The sequence below is a fragment of the Fusarium graminearum genome, chromosome 1, assembly GCF_000240135.3.
Source record: "Fusarium graminearum PH-1 chromosome 1, whole genome shotgun sequence".
Classification (NCBI taxonomy): domain Eukaryota; kingdom Fungi; phylum Ascomycota; class Sordariomycetes; order Hypocreales; family Nectriaceae; genus Fusarium; species Fusarium graminearum.
Window position 1 is genome coordinate 5,007,100 of NC_026474.1, and position 21,962 is coordinate 5,029,061.

Below are 21,962 nucleotides of genomic sequence, written 5' to 3' on the forward strand. Positions count from 1 at the left end.
TGAGTCGAGAAGCCCCTATGCGCCTCCACATGCCCAATCCCCGACTGATCGATCCTACCTCAAAATCCCAAACATTCGCCTACATCTCCATGTCCTTTCCTTCCCAAACCATTCCATAACCATTCCAACAACTCTTCATCAACTCTTTCCTTTTTTGCATAGCGGTTGAATCAGGACGACGAATCCTTCTCGTTGATATGCTCCATTGTAACACCGGATTTCAAACAGCACACTGGTTTTGCTGAAGATTCGTTTTCAGTATAATGACCTTGTAGGTCCATAGCTTGGACGAGTGATGCGTATATTGTCCTACTCGATTCGGGTACTGTCAAGGTCATTTGATGATAGCCTCAAACGGAGCCTTGATGCCAGGTCTGCTCAGACCATGGGAGAATCCCCCCTCGAGACAAGTAGTTGCAAGGCCCGGGAAGAACTCCAATGAAGGAAGAATTCCGGAAATATCGATCATGCTAATTACCGTCGATATGGTATAATCTTGTATTAGGAAAGACGGCGATGGGTATCTGTAAAGCGGGCGATAGTGGCTGAATCAATGCAAATGGCAGGGAAATTTGCGAGTGATTTGTGCAATGTAAGCCGGCCGTTATCGCCCCTAGCCCATGCTATGCTGTAGCAGTATGGCAGGTGTCTCGTCCTGGTCGTCCAGCGGAAAGTCTTATAGATGATATCGTGGAGGAATGCAGAGAATGATCGCTCTCGCTTCTATCATAACCGAGATGTTGTGGTTGAGTTGAGACAACATGGCTGGCATCAGTCTGTCCTGAAAGCTCAAGACCTATGTCGCAAGGTTCAGCTCAGAATTTGCGGTTTAGGGTTTGAGCAAGTCATCAGTCAAGGACTCCTTAGCCCGTAGTTCTGAGAATCCGGGTTGCAAATGCGGGTGGTGAGATGAAGCGTGCACAGAGAAGAGTTGGAGCTGGTGTTGACATTTTATTCCAATGAATTCGTGAAATAGCTGTGGTCTTTGCAGAGCTAAAGTCAGTGTTATATTGACTGCTTCCAGTGTGTTTGTAGGCGACTGCGTTTCTACCGATGCCGCTGTATATTGGGCATTGATTTTGAAAATTGAGTGGTCGACGATTTTCATTAACTCATGGGCGTCTCTGACGCTTCCTTCATATCAAGATCGCTAAGCCACTTTTCTGGTAGACGGTTATCATAGACTAGAAACGTTCCTGAGATGACGCTGAAGCCATATGTGGGCGACGGATCTTGACGGTCTCTCTGTATAGTTTGTGGGAAACCCAGATAGTGGAATTGGGAATGACAACCGTGGATGTCTATACTCTCGTGTTCTCACCAAAACAGTCTGCTTGATCAGCGGGCTGCGGAACAGAAGGATTATGGTTTTTGTCACTTATGTTATGATGGGATGCGGGGTACGATGGTATAGGGTATAACCAATGCCAGTTACCGTATTCTTGAGCTCGGTCGCCGGCATTGCGGTCATACGATCCCTTAGAAATCGCGGTGTGCTGGATGTCTGAAGAGGCAGGAGAAGTAAGAGCCGATATGCGAGAAAGAGTCTTGTTCAGCACGAGGGAAACTGCATCGTGCGCCCGCCATATTCGTAGACGATCATGGGGTCCGCCTTTGTAACTATGACCTTGACAAGGATCAAGGTGTTGTTGATCCGACCACCAATTCTGAGTGGCAAAGCTGGAGACTCTTTAGGAGCACTAGATAATTAAACACTCTAGTGCGCATGGGAGCAACGATAAGTTATATTGATTCTGCGAAAAGTTAGCTGATTACGCATCCCCTCTCTCGTGCACACCTACCCACAAGAGTCGGCAATGCATTGGTGCAGTCCCATATTTCACTTGATGTTATGGGAATCTGCAGTGTCTGGTGTTCTGTTTTCATTTCGTCTAATCATGATTCCGTGTCTTCTCCGCAAGGAAACGTTTGTGGTTAGCATAATGAAGAGAACTATGCCGCATGGAAAAGGGACAAAGAGATGCGATTTGACTCTGGGTCATAAAGCAGAGAGCCTGGTGTCGAATATACCCGAGGGGAAATCCTCAGAAAACTGCAATAGGTATAATGTCTCCCCTGTTGCGAGGATATCGCCTGTATTATGAAGGTTTGGGTGATTCGATGGACTGCCTTGGTAAGGTAGTCATATTGGACACTAGGTACGCTAGTCGCGGTATGATGTACGACGACAAACCCAGGCATAGCTTGGTGAAGTTCGTGTATAGGACTCATGTATTCGGGAATGAGCGCCGGTATGCCGTAGCATTTTCTGGCAGGACGATCATGATCGTATGGTATGTGGTCTCTGAGTATCTGAGTCTATCTCGAGCGGTAGGGGCGAATCTGACTTTATGTTCGTGGGGATGGAAAGCGGCGTGTCTCTCTTACTTGTTGCCACCGTCCTGTTGATGCACAGGCTGGTCAACTGTTAGATTTTATTGACGTAAGCTCGAGCCCTTGTATGTGTACCGACCGTGGTGGCGAAGCAGAATGGTGCTCATCCAAGGGATTAAAGAACCTTGGCAAGCTTCTAGTATCTTGTCAGCTTTGTGTGCGTTAGGTTTGTGAGAGTGCCATACTAAGAGGTCCACTGTGGACTTTTTTTCAAGAACAGGAAGGTAAAGGCGTGACGTGGCAACAAGATCATGTATAGACTTGCTCTCTTGAAACTGATGAACAGGCCAATTCCTAGCTGGATGTAAAGATGTCCCGTCCTCTAGTATCGTGACGGGCATTGGAGAATTGTGCAGGACATGCTCCAGCGTACCAGAAATCATCAAGGGTCTTCGCTAGACGTCGAAAAGAACCGGAATCCCCGAATAGTGTGCGGTGTGCGGTGTCGAGCCAATGTTCATCTGGAAAGATGGTCTCGATACTATGAAGCGAAAGGAAGGCCAGCCATAGTTGGTGCGGAGAGGCCAAAAGACGTTTGATTCATTGACCTATCCAACTTCTTCATACCGAGATCCAACAGCACGTTGTGTTTTTCCTTTGTGGGAGTTTTTAGGCACTGGCAGCATCGACCCTAGTCATCTTCTTAGATATGAGATGTGATTTCGCGGAAACGAAAATCTGCCCCCATATGGGTAGCCATCTGGAGCTCTGGCTTTGTACGTAAGGTTCTGTCGGTACCGATCACAGAAAATGTGTCTGTGAATACCACCGCGAAGAAGACAATCTGAGATAATGGTGTATTTTGGCGATTTCTCAGAAGTCGATCGATGATGGCCACGTTTCTCTATCCACAGATCTTCAACTCGAGATACTCAAAGAGTAATCAGTTACAGGAGATACCCATTGCTACCGAGAAGATCGTCGAGCGCGCAGTAATCATGTAACTCCAATTGAGTCAAAAACCCTAGAGCTGTAGAGATCCACTTCGTGTTTTTGGGCATGTCTGCAGGGATGTAGACACTTGTGTTGGTCAAAAGGTGTCTCATCGAGGCCATGGTAGTATACTTTTCAAGTCAATATAACTGATGAAGGTGTGATAGGCCGAATATATGCTGGTACTGCTGAAAAGAGCGCCATAAGCATTCAGTCGTGGACATGGTCTTATAAGACAGAAATCTCCTCGTCGGTGGAGCCTTTCTGTTGCATTCCTTCTATCAACCCTGTCAGTAGAGGTTGTTCCGTGGCTGACGTTGCTTGATTTAAGCCCTGGGTCTGGAATGAAGTGTCCTTGGGATATTGTATTTGATCTGATATCCCTTTCTTGGAGTTGGTGTCGTCATCGTGGAGTACAGTTCTCTATATTCTGCTAGTGCATGAATTTCAGCGAATCATAAATGGTCGCGTCCGTGTCCTCTGTACTTGTAAGACTGTCTCTGGCTTCTGTCCTAGTCGTGTTTTGTGAGGCCATCTTCTGATAAGTTAATGTGCAAGTGGACAACTACGTTCGTTGATGTCCCTTTTTTAGGCGCTACATTATCGTGATAATAGCGTTCATACCTTGGAATGCGAGTGTGTGGTGGTGAGTCGGGAACTTGCGTCAGAGTTGAGTAGTTAAACTGTCCCTATCTCTGAATTGTACACACATAGCCATTCGTGTTGATGATTCCATCTCATGGGTGTATGTATCGCGGATGATCGTTGTAATCGCCGCTCTGTGCTACCCTTGCGTGGGAAACACCCAGTATTGGTCTCGCAGTTTGGCTCAGGGAGTAAATCGCCAATGCGTCCGAGCTGTGCAAATAACCCTGCTTCCATGGATTCGTGTGTTGGTGGTGGTCCTGGTGCCTTCAATGCTCTTAAAGGGCTTCCATAACGCAAGTTTCGTTGTCGAGGTCCAGTCTGATTACAAGACATGCGACAAGCTTAGAGTATCATGAAAAGAGCGCTGGACGGCGCCATATGGAAGGCTCTCCGCGGGAGATGTGAAACCGATATAGCAAGTTCTTTGTTGTACCATAGTTGTACATTGCAGTAGCCTTTCGACTACGATGTTAAGCAGTCCCCGGGAACAGTCCTTGGGCTGTGCGAAAAAGGAGGACAGCGATTCTCCTGCCTGCGACGCTTCGTACATTTCGCCTTCATCCGGGCGATTCAGGGCCTTGTATTGGAATACCGACGGCGGTTTGAAGCCATCAAGTCAACAATGAATTCTGAGAGAGTAGTACCTTCGTCGAAAAACAGATAGTGGCAAGATATGTAGACTGCCAGATAAATGAAGATAGGGTAATGCGATGTGGTGATGTTGTTCTCGGCCGGGTCTGTCACTCTTTAGATACAGGCTCGCGGTGAGTCCTTTGAATGTATAAGCAGATGTCCAGAAGTCTTTGTCCATCGAGTAATATAGTACGTGTTTGTGTTCAGAATCATCTCGTTCATCTGCCGATGCTGCCTTATCAATTACTTGTTCGGGTGGTCGTGTTTCCCAACTCATTCACCTGGATGAGATGAATTTCGGCGAGTTCGAATATATTCGAGATATGGTTCTGTACCCAGAAAGTCTGTATATTTGCCGTTTTGTTCGCGGGCCGTGAGGCAAAACCTCTTTCGGTTATCATGGGAGCTCATTCTATTATGCGTTCTATTGTACTGTTAAAGTGACCGTTCCGTTGTGCCGATCGACGGTTGGATTTCGCCTCACGTCTGGAAGCGCTAACCTCCATGGAAGCACACACATTACCGCGCCTATACCGCTTGTATAGATAGTTGCTTCAACGAGGATGAGTTCTCGAAATCTTCGGGTAGTTCCTTGTAACGCCCACATTGAATGAGAGGCTATGTAACCCGTCGTCGGAATCGAGGGCTCTGACATACGAAAGACGATCCGAGATGTATAAGACTTTTGTGGTCGCGCCATTCTTAATATGCACTTATGCGTAGTGCTTCAGGACTGAAATAATTGTTGATGCCATCGACCTAGAAATGGTGAAGTCGATCTGGCGGAGGCGTCCAAGTTGAACCCGAAAGGAAATAGGACGCCATATGGTGAGACATCTGCATTCAGTGTTTCCTCATAGCCTAGCAGCAGTAACTCTAGCTTCGATCGTCAAGTTCTATAGGAAGGGATTGCTGCATCTCTATGATTTCGAAGGCAGCCACAGCCCCAACATGCTTCCGTCGATGCTTGGGGTGCGCTGAACGGTAATTGTGGAGTTGAATCATGCAATGAAGAGGATGTAGGACGTCTGTTCGCATCTCGTTAACTTGAGATGAAGTGCGGCAGAGTAACGAGTAACGAGGACTGGACCTCCTCATTCTCCATTAATATTTGCGAGAACAAGTCGACGGCGGCTGGATAATATTGTGACATCAACGTAGGGCAGAATCGACTCTTGGTTGTTGCTCCCAGAGTGCAGTTGATCGCAGAACCCTTCGGCGGCAATAACGAATCGAAAGTTTAGAGTGTGGTTGCCGAATTGTTCGATTTACTGAATCGTGCCCGTTGTACCTGCCGGCCAATCTTGTACAGACTGGTTTGGAAGGTTTGACTAAACGCCGGTTGGAGACCTAACTGTAAAGTGTGAGCAAAAGAAAAAGCCTCGACGCACAACATCTCACCTCTCAAACTCGTCCCCTGTTGTGCCGCATATCAAGCACTGAACCAACGATCCTTGATACCGCATATCAAGCATCGGATCATTGGTCCATCAATTCCGCATATCAAGCATTGGATTTTTGATCCTTTTCAATGCCGCATATCAAGCATTAGATCGTTGATCGTCATTAATGCCGCATGTCAAGCATTGGATCAGTTCGTAGCGTAAGCCACGATTCTTGTCTGTTTCATCGTTGACGCTTATGGCGTTCATTATAGTCAACAGATTCCGGGGCAAGCTTCCTTTTGTTATTGAACACGCCTTGACCGTTGCGTGAAAGCTCTTCATGATGCCCACGCTCATGCATTATACGTTGATACTCACGCTCAACAAGCTCTGCATGCTTGCGCTCTACACGCTCTGCACGCTCGCGCTTTGCACGCTCTGCACGCTCTGCACGCCCGCGCTTTGCACGCTCTGCACGCCTTGCACGCTTTGCACGCCTTACACGCTCTGCGCGCTCTGCACGCTCTGTACGCTCGCGCTGAAGCTCTGCACGCTCGTGCACTTCGTTATTAGGACTTGGAGGCTCATAATTTGGGTTACTGGCTCCGCCTTTTGCTAAGAGGATCTCGAGTTCTGCCGATGAGACACGTGTCTTGGACCGTATAGCTTCTAAAGCAGCTATGAACTGCTGGTCATCATGTTCGTCGAGATGAACTTCTGCTTTTAGGAGTCCTAGTGCATCAGCCATTCTTGCGATCTGCCATCTGTCTACCTTGAACTCTCTGTAACTACCGGCCTGTAGGATTGGCCATGCTATGTTCAAGGTGTTCCTATGTAAGTCTGGGACCGATAGGTTTAGGCGCATTCTTCCGACTAGTTCGTAGGAAGAAGCTGTATGGAACATATTACCATCAGACAGCGGTGTGAGATAACTCACATGGTATGTTCCGAGATAGACCATAAGAATACCTTCCAAGAGTTCAGGAAGCAGCAAGTCAATACCTTCACTGAGCGCTGATGAAGGAGGAAAAAGTGCACCGATGCGGAAATTGGTAACGACATCTGCTTGACGAGTAAAGTCATAGTGCATGTTTGACCTACCACTCTCGCGGTTTGCTTCCTTTTCATGGACCCGCAGACGATTCCATCCCCCTTCTTTATCTGAACTTGAGCCAAGGTAGACCTTTGTTTTCATCAAGTGGTTATATCTCGAACAAGACTTGATGGGTTTCATTGTTCTACCTAGAGAGAGTCGTGAATACCGACTCTCGATATTAGCAATACCAACCTGTACAGCAATATCGAAATAGACGATACTATAAGGACAGCCAGGTGGGAACTCTGGCAAGCTTAAAAGATCGAAGGGCTGTAGATCTCGTTTCCCAAGAAGTTGTTTTGTCTTCCGAGGGATATGGCGAAGAATGTGATCAGCTAACTTGTCAGCGTTAGCATTGATCAGTGCGCTCTTCATCTCGAAAGACATTTCTCTTTTGTCAGTTGCAATCTTGAGCCAGTCAGCAAAACGTCCAGACCGAGCTTCTTGACAAAGCCGTGTAATCAAGGTGCGTGTAAGGTCCTCGAATCTCTGTAAATCAGCATCAGGATCTGAAACCGGGTTTAGTTTATCGAACGCTTGAATCCATGCTTCGGCAGTGGCATGAATGTTCGGCTGTTCGACTGGTTCATCGTTGACCGTATCGTCGACCGTATCGTCGTCCGTATCGTCGACCGTATCGTCGTCCGTATCGTCGACCGTATCGTCGTCCGTATCGTCGGCCGTCTCTAAGCTGACGTCGTTTCTCATCGAGAGCTCATTGGAAGCTCGATCGTCACTGCCATCCTTAGCTGCGTCTAAGGACCGATACTCACCAGTGGATGGACCGACCGCCATCCCATCGGTATTGAGCAAAGGTAGCCCGAAGGCATCACCAACCTCCCCCCTCCAAACTCGAGATGTAGAAAGACTCATTTTTTAAAAAAGAAAAAAGAAAAAAAAACAATCTGTCTGTTGTTGTTTAATGAATCTGGTAGAACAAAATCCTAGGCATGTCTACCAGACCCAGCTCCTTCCCAGCTCCTTCCCAACTTACACGGCGACCAGCTCCTTTCCAACTTATACGGCGACCAGCTCCTTCCCAGTTTATGGCAGGCAACAACCAGTCCCGCCCCAACGCAATTTCTCAACTGGTCCTCTACATCAAAAGTCACATCAATTAATTCTTGTCAGAAATAAGTCCACCATAATATTACAATAGCATTATTCTCTTGATCCCTTTATGTTATTCGAGTCAGTATGATCTCGAGTTTGCACACTTGTACGGAGTGATGTGGAGTGCATCGATTACCCCTGAAGCCATTTTGGATAACTGACAACCTCACGTTCAATTTCAACATAAGTAATAATTGAATACATATCACAGTAAGTATTGCTAGGAGATAATTATTTAATTGATGTATACAGTTTATGTTGTTCAGTATGTAGGTAGCCTGTAAATACTGAGTGTCACCCTTGTGCATTCCAGCTGGGCAGCCTCTGTTAGTAACCGGGACATTTCTGAATGCAATGGTAATCTAGCAATTCAATAACATTTAGATTTGGAGTTTCTGTTGTATTGCTGCATTATGAAGCTATACCTCACGCTCAATAGAGATTGAGGAGTGACAGTCCTCCTTCCCTGGAGTGTTCCCATCATGTCAAGATACAATCAAAGCGCCAATTAGTTAGTGTAATTCCAGTATAAAGAAATAAAAACACTGGCAGAGACTTGACGACTTGGTTTTTGAATCAATTCCGATCCAAAGTGCATGGAGTTGACTCTTGCTGGAAAAGGGGTCAGTTGCACTTCAGATTAGGCAGTAGCTCCCTCTAAACCACTGGCCCACAGCTACCATCAGGGTCGCAACACGGTCAATCAACATCTTGGATATAACTTCAAAGATGCGGCTGTTAATTCTACCTCGATAGCTATAGAGTAAGGGCAAGTTCTGGCTCAGGGGCAAGGCAGTGTCAGTGCAGTGCAGTGTCAGCTGGCAGGAAAATAGACATCGCCCGGCCTGCCAATTACCAGATAGTTGCGCATAGCCTAAGTTATATACCTCGTAAATGTCAGCATAGCTCTCAACAAAAAAAAAAGGCCTGGTGGCTCAGCGGTAGAGCGTTTCCTTTCAGTTCTGGCGGCGGCGGCGACACAAACTCTGGCGGCGGCGACACGCCAACATTGGCGGCGGCGGCGGCGACAAACTACTGGAAAAGGTCCTCGGTTCGAATCCGAGCGAGGCCATCGTCTTTTTGGTTTTTAGAGACGCATAGAAGAGAGATATTTCCTATTGTAAACTGCACCTAGATAAATGTTAATAATAGGTAAGATAAGTGTGTAAACTAATAAAGTCTACTTACTTAATGAGTATAGTAACTTTATTAATAATTAATAAAGAGATATTTACTTCTTTTAATATCTATTAACTATTACCTTTTATTTTAAAATTTAATATCTAAATATACTGTAGCTAAATACTGTCTCTATATTACAGTTGGTAAATTTATATTGATCTTGAAAATTAAAGGTTTAATTAGGTATAGCGTTAAATGTTTAGAGATGTAGGCTAAAGCGAGCCAAGCAACCGCAGCCCAGGTGACCCACCAAAAGGGTCACGTGCTTTTGCAAAGAAGTTGTGATGGAAGGACGTGAATGAAGGTGACTTCAACGATAGAATGAGGCTGGTATCGACTTGATTTACTACAACTTTCGCATTCTACCAGCACATCTCAGAAACAGATGTTGCGTTGAACCACTGCAGTGACTACACGCTATTTTCTCCCGGATTTTTGTGTCTATACTTAAAATTAATTGCGGCTAAAGCTCTCACCTAAAGACGCAGCGCGTGTCTAATACCAATAACAATGAACACTACTTTCCAACAGTTCGCCGAGGCGCACTCACTACGCAATGGATATAAACTTGCCCAAACCCTCTCACCTGTTCCTCCAGCAGATGACCCCCAGAGACTGATGGCTGTATGGCGTAGCACGAATTCTCACAGTGTCAAAGGCGACATCAAACACTTTATCAAGTCGAGCACAGCTCATAAACGGAAACTGGATCATGATGAGACAACGGGTTGGGTTGAGGTATACACTTCATACTGGAAAGCTGTTTCTGAGATCCTAGCGGGTGAAAGCGGAAAGGTTAGAAACCGAGCCTATTGTCAGAGTCCTGCTAATTCAGAACGTAGTCTTCATGGACGAAAGTGTACGAGGCATGGAAGGAACTGACCTCAGTACTCATCCGCGGATACAACTCACACGGTTTCGAAGCGTGGACTATCCCATCTCTTTACATGGTGGGCAAGTACCTGCGGTTATTTGCGATTAAATCTGACGAGGAGCGTCGAGCCAAAGCATTTGATACTGGCCCTGGAGCTTCATTGATATCGGACGACTTTGACCCTGAAACAGACAAACAGCTTCAACTGAGGGACTGCGAAGGACACCTCAAGCGTATTTTTTCTCTATGTTTGAACGATAGGTATGTTTATCATACTTGAGTAAATGCACTATGGCTGATTACAATTACAATCAGAGCACCACTCGAAGAATCACGAAAATGGGGAATCTACTTTGTCATCAATCTGCTCTTCAAGACGTACTTCAAGTTGAACTCAGCCTCCTTGTCAAGAACCATTCTCAAGACGCTGGCTGTTTACAATGACAAAGGAGACATGCCACCACTTGAGATGTTCCCCAAATCTCAGAGAGTGACCTTTAAGTTTTACGAGGGTGTTTTACTCTTCCTGGAGGAGAACTACATCAAGGTCAGCATATCCTTGCTCATAGGCGGACAACTCTGATATTATTTCCAGGCCGAATCCCACCTTAATGAAGCATGGCAATTATGCCATAAGGACGCTTACCCGCAATCTGAGTAAGTACAGGCCACTGCCGTTCAGCGATATTTACTGACTTGGTCATAGACGAATCCTTACCTACCTCATTCCCTGCCGTCTTCTCACCAGCCACGTCCTTCCCACCAAAGCGCTCCTTGAGAACTACCCGCGACTTCAGGACCTCTTCCTCCCTTTGGCTACCTGCATCAAGACTGGCAACCTACAGGCCTTTGATCAGGCACTACAGCGTGGGGAAGCCGAGTTTGTTAAGCGACGTATCTACCTGACCCTCGAGAGAGGCCGAGATATTGCCTTGCGTAACCTGCTACGTAAGGTCTTCATCGCTGGTGGGTTTGATGAAGCAAAAGAGGCAGACGCAGCCCCGGTTCGTCGTACCAGAATTCCTGTAGCCGAGTTTCAGGCTGCCATTAGTATGGGCAGTGGTCATTTGGTTGATCCGGATGAGGTCGAGTGCATGCTGGCCAACATGATTTACAAGGTAAGTTATCATGTCCTTTTTTGCTTGACCAGGCGATGGCTGCCTCTTAAATCCGGTGTTGTTTCTGGTTGAAAATACGAAAGTGGTTGCTTGAGTATCCGCGTGGCAGTCATTTGACTATATACTCGTCACCAAAATGCTGCCTTAATTGATTGCCTGCCTGGGGCACTCGCTATGTTTACTCACACTCCCCTCCATTACAGCCTTAAAAACATATGAGTCACTAACACACATTTTTCTTAGGATCTTATGAAAGGCTATATCGCACGGGAACGAGGCATCGTGGTGTTGTCTAAAAAGGGAGCTTTCCCCGGGACAGGACTGTGAGGTGAGGCTATCGAGGGAAATTATTGGGTGAGATACATGATCCGACAAGCGTGAAAGCTTAGCATGTTTCTCTAGATTTGCCATTGCTACTATGAAAACACCCTAGTAGACAGTGTATAGATATCACAATCGTCAGGATGATGTCTGCGTCAACAAATCATGAACCAGTTCCCACGATATCTATTGTATTTGCTTCTTCGGCCGAAGCTCGTAATTGAGTCGACCTGACCTCCTTACCTCTTGATGTTATCTTTGCGCCATATTCACGGCCAAGCACAACAGCGTGCACCACCCTTGCATCTTGCGGTTTCGCGCTGCACCTCATGCCTCTCTGCCCCCAACTGTTGATACATTACAAACAAGCCTGTACTTGCAGGTATTTGTTTACTTTTGATGGCGTTTTGAGATTCTTAGGCTGGTTTTTCTGTCGAATCCGAAGCCACGTCGATACCCCCGCACTGCACGCTTGTGGTCTGCATGGCTCGCTTGCTTCACTCACATGTTTTAGATCGCACCTTATCCCCCAACGTGAATCACTGCCGGGGATCTCTTCCATTGTAAGTAATCTAGTGACACATGTTCCATGATGTGATTGGGCGCGCTGGATAAACCTTGATGGATGTAGAGTTGAGTTTGTTTTCTTATTGGGAACTTTTGGTTATCACTCAATTTACGATACCGGGCAAGGCGTGGTTTCAAGACGTGAAGTTTATTTGAAAGCTCGCTCTCTTTGCAATAGCTCATCCAAAAGAGCGTCGTGAATAATAATACAGTTTTTCATCCATCCATCACAGACGACAATCTTGGTATCCTTAACACAAAAATCATCGTGAAAAATCCCAACCAACCCAACTGGCTCGCTTTGAGCGAGATCATCTACCCGAAAACCCCGTGCATCAAGAAAAGGAGCCCTCTGGGGGCTGGTAAGAAGGGTATTTGTACAAAAAGAAATTTCCACGCCAGATTACGGCCATTGAAACGCCGTGAATAAGCAAGCAGCACCAAAACTCCAAACGCAGGTATTCTCTTTAGTTTTATGGTATTGGCCAATTCCGTAAAGCCAGGACCTTGTATCAGGAAAATCGTGTTTCATTAAAGTCAAAAAGAAAAGAGAAAGGAAGGAAGACCACATGTTGAAGGTATCGGTATTAGGAGTGGCGGTTTGAGCGAGGAGTGTTTCTATGATGCATCAGTTCAATGATCAAGGCTTGATAATAAGGCCGAGACTCACTGTGCAGTCGAGATGTCGTCGACGTGGTTACAGAGAGCGACAAAAAGATCAAAGAAGAGTTGAGTGCCGCCGTTGTACATCTCGAGTTGCATAGTTCCACTTCTCTTGAAGGTGCTGCGGGAGCGAATGATGAGGGCGAGGTAGTGAGCTCTGAGTTTAGAGTCTGTGTCAGGAGTGTTGGCATAGGCGTATCTGGCTGATGCCAGAATAGTGCTGCACTGGATTCCAGATTCTATGTATAATTGTAAGTGAGGGAATGCAAACGAGAGAAGAAAACATACGGAGTCCTTGTTTTCGCAGCGATATCTTCTTGAGCTCATCGAGGCCGTATTTCTCGGCTGCACAATAGATGACGGTGTCCTTGAGAAGATCGCCGTCGATACCACGATGATAAACAGTGCTCTCGACAGCAGCACGCTGTTCTTCACTCGCTGTCTCGAGTTCATAAGAGTTTCGACGCTTGTTGTGAACGAGGCGAGGTGTGTAGTCGCCCTTGTATAAGAACTCAAGAACAGAACTAAAGATCTCTGGCTCTTCATCGGGAAGCGAGATGCGTTTGCTGGCGGAGTCCATGTATCCATTTCGTAGAGCATGGTTGAAGAAAGGGCTGTTGGAAAGAACATCTTCGTGGGCAGCAAAGAGACGTTGTTCGCTACCAACGACAAGAGTGACGATAGGAGAAGCCATGTTGCTAATGTTTGTAAGAAATTGTAATGAGGATAAACAATAGCGATTAACTTACTCTCCCATCGTAGTATCACCGCTGGTGCTGGTCATGGAAGTCATGGTTGGTCGACGTGAGTGGCGAGACTCATGTTTTCGCTTGGAAATTCCACTATCTTTGCTAAATGATGCACTGGACTTGCTTGCCTTGTGGCCTTTTGAGAAGCTTTTGGTTGAGCTCTCGTGTCGTCTGGAAGTGGAGAACATTTTGATGAGCTGTGAAGAAGATTTCGAATAAAAGTCGAATTTTTGTATTATTAAAACGATAGGATTTTCCGTTGCTTTTATACTTGCTGGCCGATAATGTGGTGGGTGGCAGAGCAGGCAGAGATGGAACGAGGCAACAATGAAAAGAATGAGGCAGACGATGATGATAAAACGCCGGAAGAAGATCACCTCCGATAAAGATTGAAACCTACCTTAGGTTCAAATAGTGATTTTTTTTTAATTTTTTTTACAAAGCGATCACTCTTCTGATTCGTCTCAGGATACGAGGAAAAGGCTACGGAATGGGAGAAAAGACAGCATCTTTATAACCTGCGAGGCTTGCCCCGTGCGACCATGGGCTGCCTGATGTAGAGGTACCCCCGCTGATAGATCATCCCTAATCATCCATTGCATGAAGGCGAGTCAGCCCTTGTTTGGTCTTGGTGATAAGTCGTAGTCCGACGCGCATGCCGGTGGGTGCCCGTACGCGTAGGGGCGTCGCGATATTGACACGGATGCACGTGATCCTTAACTAGGCATTTTAATTGACTCCAGGCGTCTGTCGTTGGAACTTTACAGGGGATGTCCAGGGATCGGATGGGGGATGGGAGTCACAAAGAAAAGGGGCTGGGACAAAAAGAAGCAAAGCATGGACTGAATAAGTAAGGGGGCCCTGTTAGCGACTTTGACTTATGCCTCTTTAATTGAAGCTTCAACGCCTTTGTACACGGTACGTAACGAATTACAGCGGGCGAAGGGTGTCATGGTCCGCCAGTTCGCCTCTGCAATTAGCAATTGTGGGGCTCTCAAGGCAGAAGCCTTCAAGCTCATGGGACTGCATGATAACGCATGCTCGATGATGGAACTGCAAGGCTCTCAAAAAATGGCCGAGCCTCGTCATTCTTTGCATCATTCGAATCGCAAGCTTTAGTAGATTCAATTGGCTTCAATTGAGACTCATATTAAGATGAGTCAATCATGTATGGCTGCTGAAGCTTTCAGCCATCTATCTAATCCTCACGACTTCACGTCATGGCTTCTCGCCTCCGAGCACACTCTCAACCGCAAACAACTTTTTGCTCTTTAACCCCATGCTGTTTTAATTGATAGTGGACCATTTAGCCTTGTTCCATGGTCTGTGGGTATGATTTAGCAAGGGGCACCAAGGCAAGGTACCTGGCATAGCTCTCCCAACACCTCCACACTCGGTACAGTCTGCTGGGTTTTAATAACCCTTTAGTTCAAGTTTAGGATGAGATTTGAGGGCATCGACGGTGACATTTCCCGTTATACGGGATCGGTTCCTTGAGCGTGACGGCATATGGCAAGCCACACACACTGTACATCCTTGTGTATCCACGACTGCAGATGACTGACATGTCCCGAATTCACGCCAGAAGAACTTGAGACGACGTTACTCGCCCCTCCGACTGACCAGTTTCAAGCCAATTCCTTCCTTCCCTGTACTATTCGAAGCTTTCCCCTTTCTCACCTCTCATGCCGGCGTGCCTGTGTAACAGCAGTGACGATGGAGTGCGCAAGTGCTTGTTTGCCCGCTACTCTCACCATGGCTTCATTGTGCAGTGCCCCGCGTACCTTGTGTCGCTCCACCGGAAGTCCGACCCGTTGACATCGCTGGAACAGCTCCTCGCCGTGATTGGCAGGCACAAGCTCATCCTTTTCAGCTTCCACGATGAATATGCCGGGCGGCGTCTCCGGAAACCTCTTGGCTATTATGCCGAGGTTGGCCCAGCTGTCCAGGTGGTTTCGGAGAAATGGCCAAAGATATTGGTAGGGGAGCCAGGTTTGTGGATATAACGCTTGAAGCATAGCTCGAACGTTTGTAAATGGCGTTTCGAGTATGAGACCACCTATTGTTAGATCGCGAGGGAATTCGCCTTTGGCAGCTAGGTTGGTCGCAAAACCACAGCCAATGCTCTGCCCCCAGAGGAGTACTGTTGGCTTTTCTCCGTCGCCTTTATCCGACTTGCTCTCGTGTAATCGAGCTATCCATTGTAGCGCTGCCTGTGAATCCAGGTCTATTCCTGGTTCTGAAGGTCGATCATGGGACGTCCAGAAGCCTCGGTAACTCAAGCAAACCATGGTGTAATGGATTGACGGTTCACTCTCGTGAGCTCGACGCATTATCCAGGACAGATCTGGCAGTCTTGGTGGTAGCGACGATGCATTTCCTGGGGTTCTTGGTAAGCTACCATAAGATACACGATCAAGGGTATTAGCCAACCTTGAAAGTAGAGAACATAAATGGTAGTCTTAGTCTTGCCAGGGCTTGGTTCAGGTACTGACGGCACATCTGCTACACACAAGGCAATCTCAGTGCCATCCAGCGACCTGATTCTCTCTTCCCTCCACGTTAGACGTCCACAGTCACGGGAAACCTCATTAATGGTCATACTCCGCGCATTGGGCGGTAAGAATGGATTGTAGATAATGGTATTCTGGAACAAGACCATCATTGCACACTTCCAGCACCACAATCCTACGAACAGGCCAGTGAACAGCAGCGGCGGCATGAGAAAAGGCGCAACATGCAAGGGTCGTATGCAGCCTGGCGAGGGCCTCAAGAATGCAAGTCTCCCTGCGTTGGAGCGGATGTGCGGCCTTGTCCCTACGCAAACTGCTCGAAAGCGCGGGAATGAGACGGCGACAGCGCGCAGGGCCATTGCATCACATTGCATTTGTGGTCGACGATGGGAGGAAAAACATCTGACAAGGGATGTAGAAACGTGGGATGCTCTAGTTAGGCACAAGAGGTACAGGGTTTATGACATGTTCGCTTGTCACTGGATCTGAGGAGGATGCAAGTGTGCGGATTAGGGATGTGATGGTCAAAGAAGATAATGGAGGGACGGGTAATATAATCGATGGTGGATGTCTTTATCAGCACATGCCTAGTCTACTTGATACATGCAAGTACAAGACACATGCGTCCTTTCTTTGTTGGAATTTTCGCCGGGTCAATTGAGCCTTTTTATTGATATTTAAAGCCTCAAACAAACCATCAAAGCAATTGTCTGATCAATTCTCTCATGTGTTCCGTGGTGTGATTGCTGATATCATAGCGATACAGTTGCAACGATCAGCATTTCTGCCCCACCAAATTATCTTGTTTCAGCCACCTCAGGAACCAACTCAACCTAAACGGTCTCTACTACTTGCTTTACCGTGCATTCCATAATTTCTCAGCTTTTAATCAGCACTTTCCACCTCTGCCTGGCTTATTAGTCCATCAGTTTTCCTCACCTCTCTTTCTGTTGACCTTGTTCCCTTTACATTTCTCGCCTCATACAACATCCAACCCCCACCAAGTTACCAGGCGCAAAAGTCGCTTACAAACTTGCAGCTGCCCCGCCATTACTACTACCGACCCTTCAATATCTACCTTGATACCTACATCATCGCCCACTTCGTCTTTTGTTTTGAGAAACCCCCACACCAAATACAAACTCGCAACCATGCCTGCCTCCGATAAAGATAACGACGTTCATGCCCACATCGAACTCCCTTCGGGTGATGAACAGCCATCTCCGCGTGCAGATGGCGACTCCAGCCCTGGCCTCAGGAATAGCAAGGGCTGGGATGGCAAGCTTCGCGTCCCAAAGTCGCTGTCTTTGGCAAACCCTGAAGCCATGACCGACTCCGAGTACTCTGACGAAGAGAACGTTATGAAGGGAGAGAAGATTGACGCTGATGAGGGTATGTTTATTGTTCTGTAGGCAGCAACGAGATACTGACCAATAACTCTGTGCAGACCTTCTCGACGATGAAGACCCCGAGACTGACGAAATTATGTGTTCTCACTCTCGCATCGCCTCAATTTCCTCCCTGCGTCTCGAGCGCTTCAAGCAAGTTTCACGCATTTGCCTCCGCCAGAACAGTATCGAGCAGATCGATGGTCTTTCCGCCCTTGCTGAAACCCTCGAAGACCTCGATCTTTACGACAACCTCATTTCTCACACCCGCGGCTTGGAGGATTTGACGAACATTACGAGCCTCGACCTAAGTTTCAACAAGATCAAGCATGTCAAGCATATCAACCATCTGACGAAACTCAAGGAGCTATACCTTGTCGCCAACAAGATCAGTAAAATCGAGGGGTTGGAGGGACTCGACAAGTTGACGTCTCTTGAGCTCGGATCGAACCGTATTCGCGAAATCAAGAACCTCGATTCTCTTAAGGCGATCGAAGAGCTCTGGCTAGCAAAGAACAAAATCACTGAGCTCACTGGTCTCGGTGGCATGCCTAATCTGCGCCTCCTCAGTATTCAGTCCAACCGTATAAGCGATCTGTCACCACTCAAGGATGTCCCTACGCTTGAGGAACTTTACATCTCACACAATATGCTGGAGTCACTCGAGGGTCTAGAACACAACCCCAGGCTCCATGTTCTGGACATTTCGAATAATAAGATCACCAGTATCAAGGGTCTTGAGTTGCTCTCGGAGCTGGAGGAGTTGTGGGCCAGCTACAACCTTATCAGCGATTACAAGGAGGTTGCCAAGTACCTCTCCGACAAGAAGTGCTTGACAACGGTGTACTTTGAGGGGAACCCGCTGCAACTGCAGGAGCCGGTGGCATATAGGAACAGGATCCGATTAACATTACCTCAAGTCAAACAAATTGATGCCAGTAAGTGTACCCCTGGAGAGCGCACCAAAGTGTGTTTTAACTAACTCGTCTTGTAGCTTTTGTGAGAACATAAGAATTCGATTTCGGAAGGCATCAACATAGAAAGCAAGGCGTTCAGGGAAGGAGTTTTGTTTATCTATACTCAAAGAAGGCATCAACGGAGCATAGAAATATATGATCCGATCAAGCAGTTGACTTGATCCGCTTGCCATATTATTCCGTTATTGAGACATTGAATCGTTGTGTGTCGCATGATGGCTTTGACTGCTAACTGGTGTCTCGACGTCACTGATGAACTCATTGATTATAACAGCACGCACACCTCGCGACTACAGCATTTTGTGGAAGGGTTAACTGTCTTTTGTATTCTATGAGAGCGGTTCTACAAAATGCAGCCCATCGTCATTTAACGCCTGATATCCCAAAAACAGTCATGTTCCTATGCTTCTTTCTTTTTACTCATCAAATGTCATATCATTATTTAACCGAAGATCCAGAGCTTCTCGGTGGGGAAGTACTGCGAGAAGAGTCAGTATTGGCACTTGGGTGTTTTGGAAGCACAGTGAAAACTTACGTTGGTGGGCTTGTTGAACTTGAGGTTGAGGTTCATCTTGGAGATGCGCTTCATGTCCTCCTCATCGATGCTCCATTCGAAGCAGTCAAAGTTCTGGGCCATGTACTGGGGAGTGGTGCTCTTGGGGATGACTGCAAGACCCTGCTGAGTAGCCCATCGGAGAAGGACCTGGGCGGAAGTCTTGTTGTACTTGCTGGCGAGGGTGGTGAAGACCTCGTGCTGCATGAGAGGAGAGGCAGACTTGGCAATGTCCATGTCGAGCTCAATGAAGCCGGTAGGACCGAAAGAGGAGTAGGCAGTAAGAGCGATGCCCTCAGCCTTGGCGAGGCTGACAAGCTCAGACTGCTGGTGGTAAGGGTGAAGCTCGACCTGGAGGGTAGCAGGACGGATCTTAGCGTACTTGAGCATGTCGTAGATGCCCTGGGCCTGGAAGTTGGAGATACCAATGGACTTGGCGAGACCCTTCTCAACGAGGTCCTCCATGCCCTCCCAGGTCTCCTGGTTGGTGGCCTTGCTCCAGCGAATCTCGGTGCCGGCGTCATCGTAGTGCCAACCAGGGGGGTAGCGGACCTCGGGGTCGACGTATTCGAGAGCGACGGGGAAGTGGATGAGGAAAAGGTCAAAGTAGTCAATCTGCCAGTCGGCGAGCTGACGGCGGGTGATGGGCTCGACGTTCTTCTTGTCGTGGTAAGTCTGCCAGAGCTTGGAGACAATGAAGAGGTCCTCTCGCTTCACGATACCCTCCTTGATGGCGCGGGCGACACCCTCACCACAAGCCTTCTCGTTGCCGTAGTCTGTTATCAAATCATGTTAGTCAGATTCCACATGGTCTTGGCTTGGCTCGTCCGGTTAAAAAGAGAGCTTCATGAAGCTGCCACCCCACATTGTAAGGCTCCCCATGTGGTGGAGGGGTAATTTTGCAGGGGTAAAGTGGCTGTTTCCTCGGGCAATTGGTACCGAAAATGAGGGGCAATGAGCAGGGATTCCGTTGGGGGCAGGAAGATTGTCTTGTAAGAGACGGATCGATCCGTGAAGTGGCCAGACGGGTATTGTTGGTTGTGGCCGTGACTACAGGGGAAAAGACATACCGCAAGCGCCATCGAGCAGACGGTAACCAGCCTTGATAGCGTTGTAGACAACCTCGGCGCAGTTGTCGTCGACCTTCCAGAGGCCGAAGCCAATCTGGGGCATGTCGAAGCCGCTGTTGAGCTTGATGTTGGGAACGTTGACCATTGTGACGGTGTTTAATGAGGTTGTGTATTAAAGAACAAATGGATGATACAATAAGAGAAGAAGGAAGGAAGAGGAGTAGAAATGGGAACACAGAGGAGGGGATAGGAGTATTTATGGTGGCAGAGAGAGAAACGTATGTTTTCTGTCTGTTGTCCCAGAATGTATGATACAAGCCCTCATGGCTGCGGCATGACAGCAGTAGCAGCAGCATGGTAGGGATTAATTGATAACGAGACTCCTTTTAAAATCCAAGAATGCTAAACTGCATTAGTTTTGATCTCCGTTTTTGCTTCGCCGGCCATAGAATGTCACTCTGCATGGAAGTAGTAGGTATGCATGTATGGTATGGCATGGTTACTGCGGTATCATGGGACTTCTCTTCGTGCCATTTAGGGTGTGAAACTCTTCAAGTCTAGAGGTGTGCAAGAAATGTATTGGGTATACCGGCGGCAAATCTCCAAGCTCCATCATGCGAGGCGAGGAAATGCCCGTCTGGCTTCTGTTCTGTTTTGAAGATAATGCCGCCTCCGGTGGGGTATCAGGGAATTCATCCGGCGGGTGGTGGGCATAGTCCTAGGATCTTGTCGCTCTTGATGTGTCTGCAAAATCCCTTTCTCTGGGCATGTGTTTGTACCAACGGTATATGGAGAATCCTCATGGTTAAATTAAATCTTGAACGCTTATCGTTGTCGTTGAGCTGGATAAAGTGTTATCGACAGGGAGGCTCATTTAAGATTCACAATAGCGCCATCATGGTAAACAACCCGAATTACCTTATGTATTACGATCTAGCCACATGTTTACAGTAGACATCCGATAGATAGACTAGAACCAGAAACATACCATACAAACAAATAATAAGTTGGCCGAGAGTTTGTAGGTAATAATACCTCGCTGGCTACATAGTACAAGAACCATTTCTGTCCAGGGTTCATATCACCCCGCAAAACCAAGCCATACCAAGACCGACCCCAGTTCAACGTGTAAGAGTGATGAAGCAAGCAACAGGAAGAAGCAAAAAAGGGAAAGTCACAGTACATATCTGTATGTACTCAACTTGTGTCGCTCGCAAAGCAGTACCATATTGTTTCATGACAATGCAGGTCCCCCTTCCTTGTCTCAGAGCTGACTGCGAATGATCTCTCTACTCATTCGTGCATTAATATGAGCTGCAGTGCCGCGACTAGACCAAGCAAAGATTGACAGCTTTGATGCTTGTCACATCAGTTTTACTCGCGCGGATATTTTTATAGTTGATGCATACATACATGAGTTGCCTGAATGTTTAACCAGGCATGTACATACTGTAGATGGATAGTTCATTCGCCGACTACCTTAGTAGGTATTGCAATTCCAGTGACGTGGTCAATTGCCCCGGCTCGGCGTAATTCTGGACCTCCATATCCCAGGCGGTCCATGGAACTCTTGACCTTGCGGATTTTACTCGGATGAATACAAACAAATGTTGGTTACTTCATGTCATGATGGACATGGAAAAGAGCCTCTCAGAGGGTCCTTCCCATCCGGTAAAAGCCAGCAATTTAGCCTAAAGGCGTCTGCCCCACGCCTTCCTCGCCTTAGCCTTAGTTAGCCGTTCATTAGCCTGTCCCTCGTTCCACAGAAACGGGTAAAATCTCATG

General features: G+C 47.3%; 6 protein-coding genes and 1 non-coding gene across 7 annotated transcripts; 3 read left to right on the forward strand and 4 right to left on the reverse strand.

Annotated features, from left to right (window-relative positions):
- Nucleotides 1-6,234: 6,234 nt before the first annotated feature.
- On the reverse strand, nucleotides 6,235-7,962 carry FGSG_01518 (uncharacterized protein; the record flags this gene model as incomplete). Its single annotated transcript, XM_011319025.1, has 1 exon — nucleotides 6,235-7,962. One exon carries the CDS (start codon nucleotides 7,960-7,962, stop codon nucleotides 6,235-6,237), a length of 1,728 nt encoding a protein of 575 aa, XP_011317327.1.
- Nucleotides 7,963-9,126: 1,164 nt separating this feature from the next.
- Nucleotides 9,127-9,274, forward strand: FGSG_20523. The gene has a single exon. It is a non-coding gene; the product is annotated as a tRNA-Sec (tRNA).
- Nucleotides 9,275-9,894: 620 nt separating this feature from the next.
- FGSG_01519 (COP9 signalosome complex subunit 12) lies at nucleotides 9,895-11,703 on the forward strand (the record flags this gene model as incomplete). Its single annotated transcript, XM_011319026.1, has 6 exons — nucleotides 9,895-10,179; nucleotides 10,227-10,519; nucleotides 10,574-10,805; nucleotides 10,854-10,915; nucleotides 10,965-11,376; nucleotides 11,620-11,703. 6 exons carry the CDS (start codon nucleotides 9,895-9,897, stop codon nucleotides 11,701-11,703), a joined length of 1,368 nt encoding a protein of 455 aa, XP_011317328.1.
- Nucleotides 11,704-12,851: 1,148 nt separating this feature from the next.
- On the reverse strand, nucleotides 12,852-13,864 carry FGSG_01520 (uncharacterized protein; the record flags this gene model as incomplete). Its single annotated transcript, XM_011319027.1, has 4 exons — nucleotides 12,852-12,882; nucleotides 12,935-13,166; nucleotides 13,216-13,625; nucleotides 13,677-13,864. 4 exons carry the CDS (start codon nucleotides 13,862-13,864, stop codon nucleotides 12,852-12,854), a joined length of 861 nt encoding a protein of 286 aa, XP_011317329.1.
- Nucleotides 13,865-15,352: 1,488 nt separating this feature from the next.
- On the reverse strand, nucleotides 15,353-16,398 carry FGSG_01521 (uncharacterized protein; the record flags this gene model as incomplete). Its single annotated transcript, XM_011319028.1, has 2 exons — nucleotides 15,353-16,109; nucleotides 16,190-16,398. The coding sequence occupies 2 exons, from the start codon at nucleotides 16,396-16,398 to the stop codon at nucleotides 15,353-15,355; spliced, it is 966 nt and encodes a 321-aa protein (XP_011317330.1).
- A 942-nt stretch (nucleotides 16,399-17,340) lies between these two features.
- Nucleotides 17,341-18,588, forward strand: FGSG_01522 (phosphatase 1 regulatory subunit SDS22; the record flags this gene model as incomplete). Its single annotated transcript, XM_011319029.1, has 3 exons — nucleotides 17,341-17,581; nucleotides 17,637-18,515; nucleotides 18,572-18,588. The coding sequence occupies 3 exons, from the start codon at nucleotides 17,341-17,343 to the stop codon at nucleotides 18,586-18,588; spliced, it is 1,137 nt and encodes a 378-aa protein (XP_011317331.1).
- A 268-nt stretch (nucleotides 18,589-18,856) lies between these two features.
- Nucleotides 18,857-20,719, reverse strand: FGSG_01523 (NAD(P)H-dependent D-xylose reductase). The gene is made up of 3 exons (XM_011319030.1): nucleotides 20,178-20,719; nucleotides 19,090-19,883; nucleotides 18,857-19,032 (listed from the first exon to the last, which is right to left on the reverse strand). The coding sequence occupies exons 1-3, from the start codon at nucleotides 20,320-20,322 to the stop codon at nucleotides 18,997-18,999; spliced, it is 975 nt and encodes a 324-aa protein (XP_011317332.1). The 5' UTR covers nucleotides 20,323-20,719; the 3' UTR covers nucleotides 18,857-18,996.
- Between the last annotated feature and the right edge of the window lie 1,243 nt (nucleotides 20,720-21,962).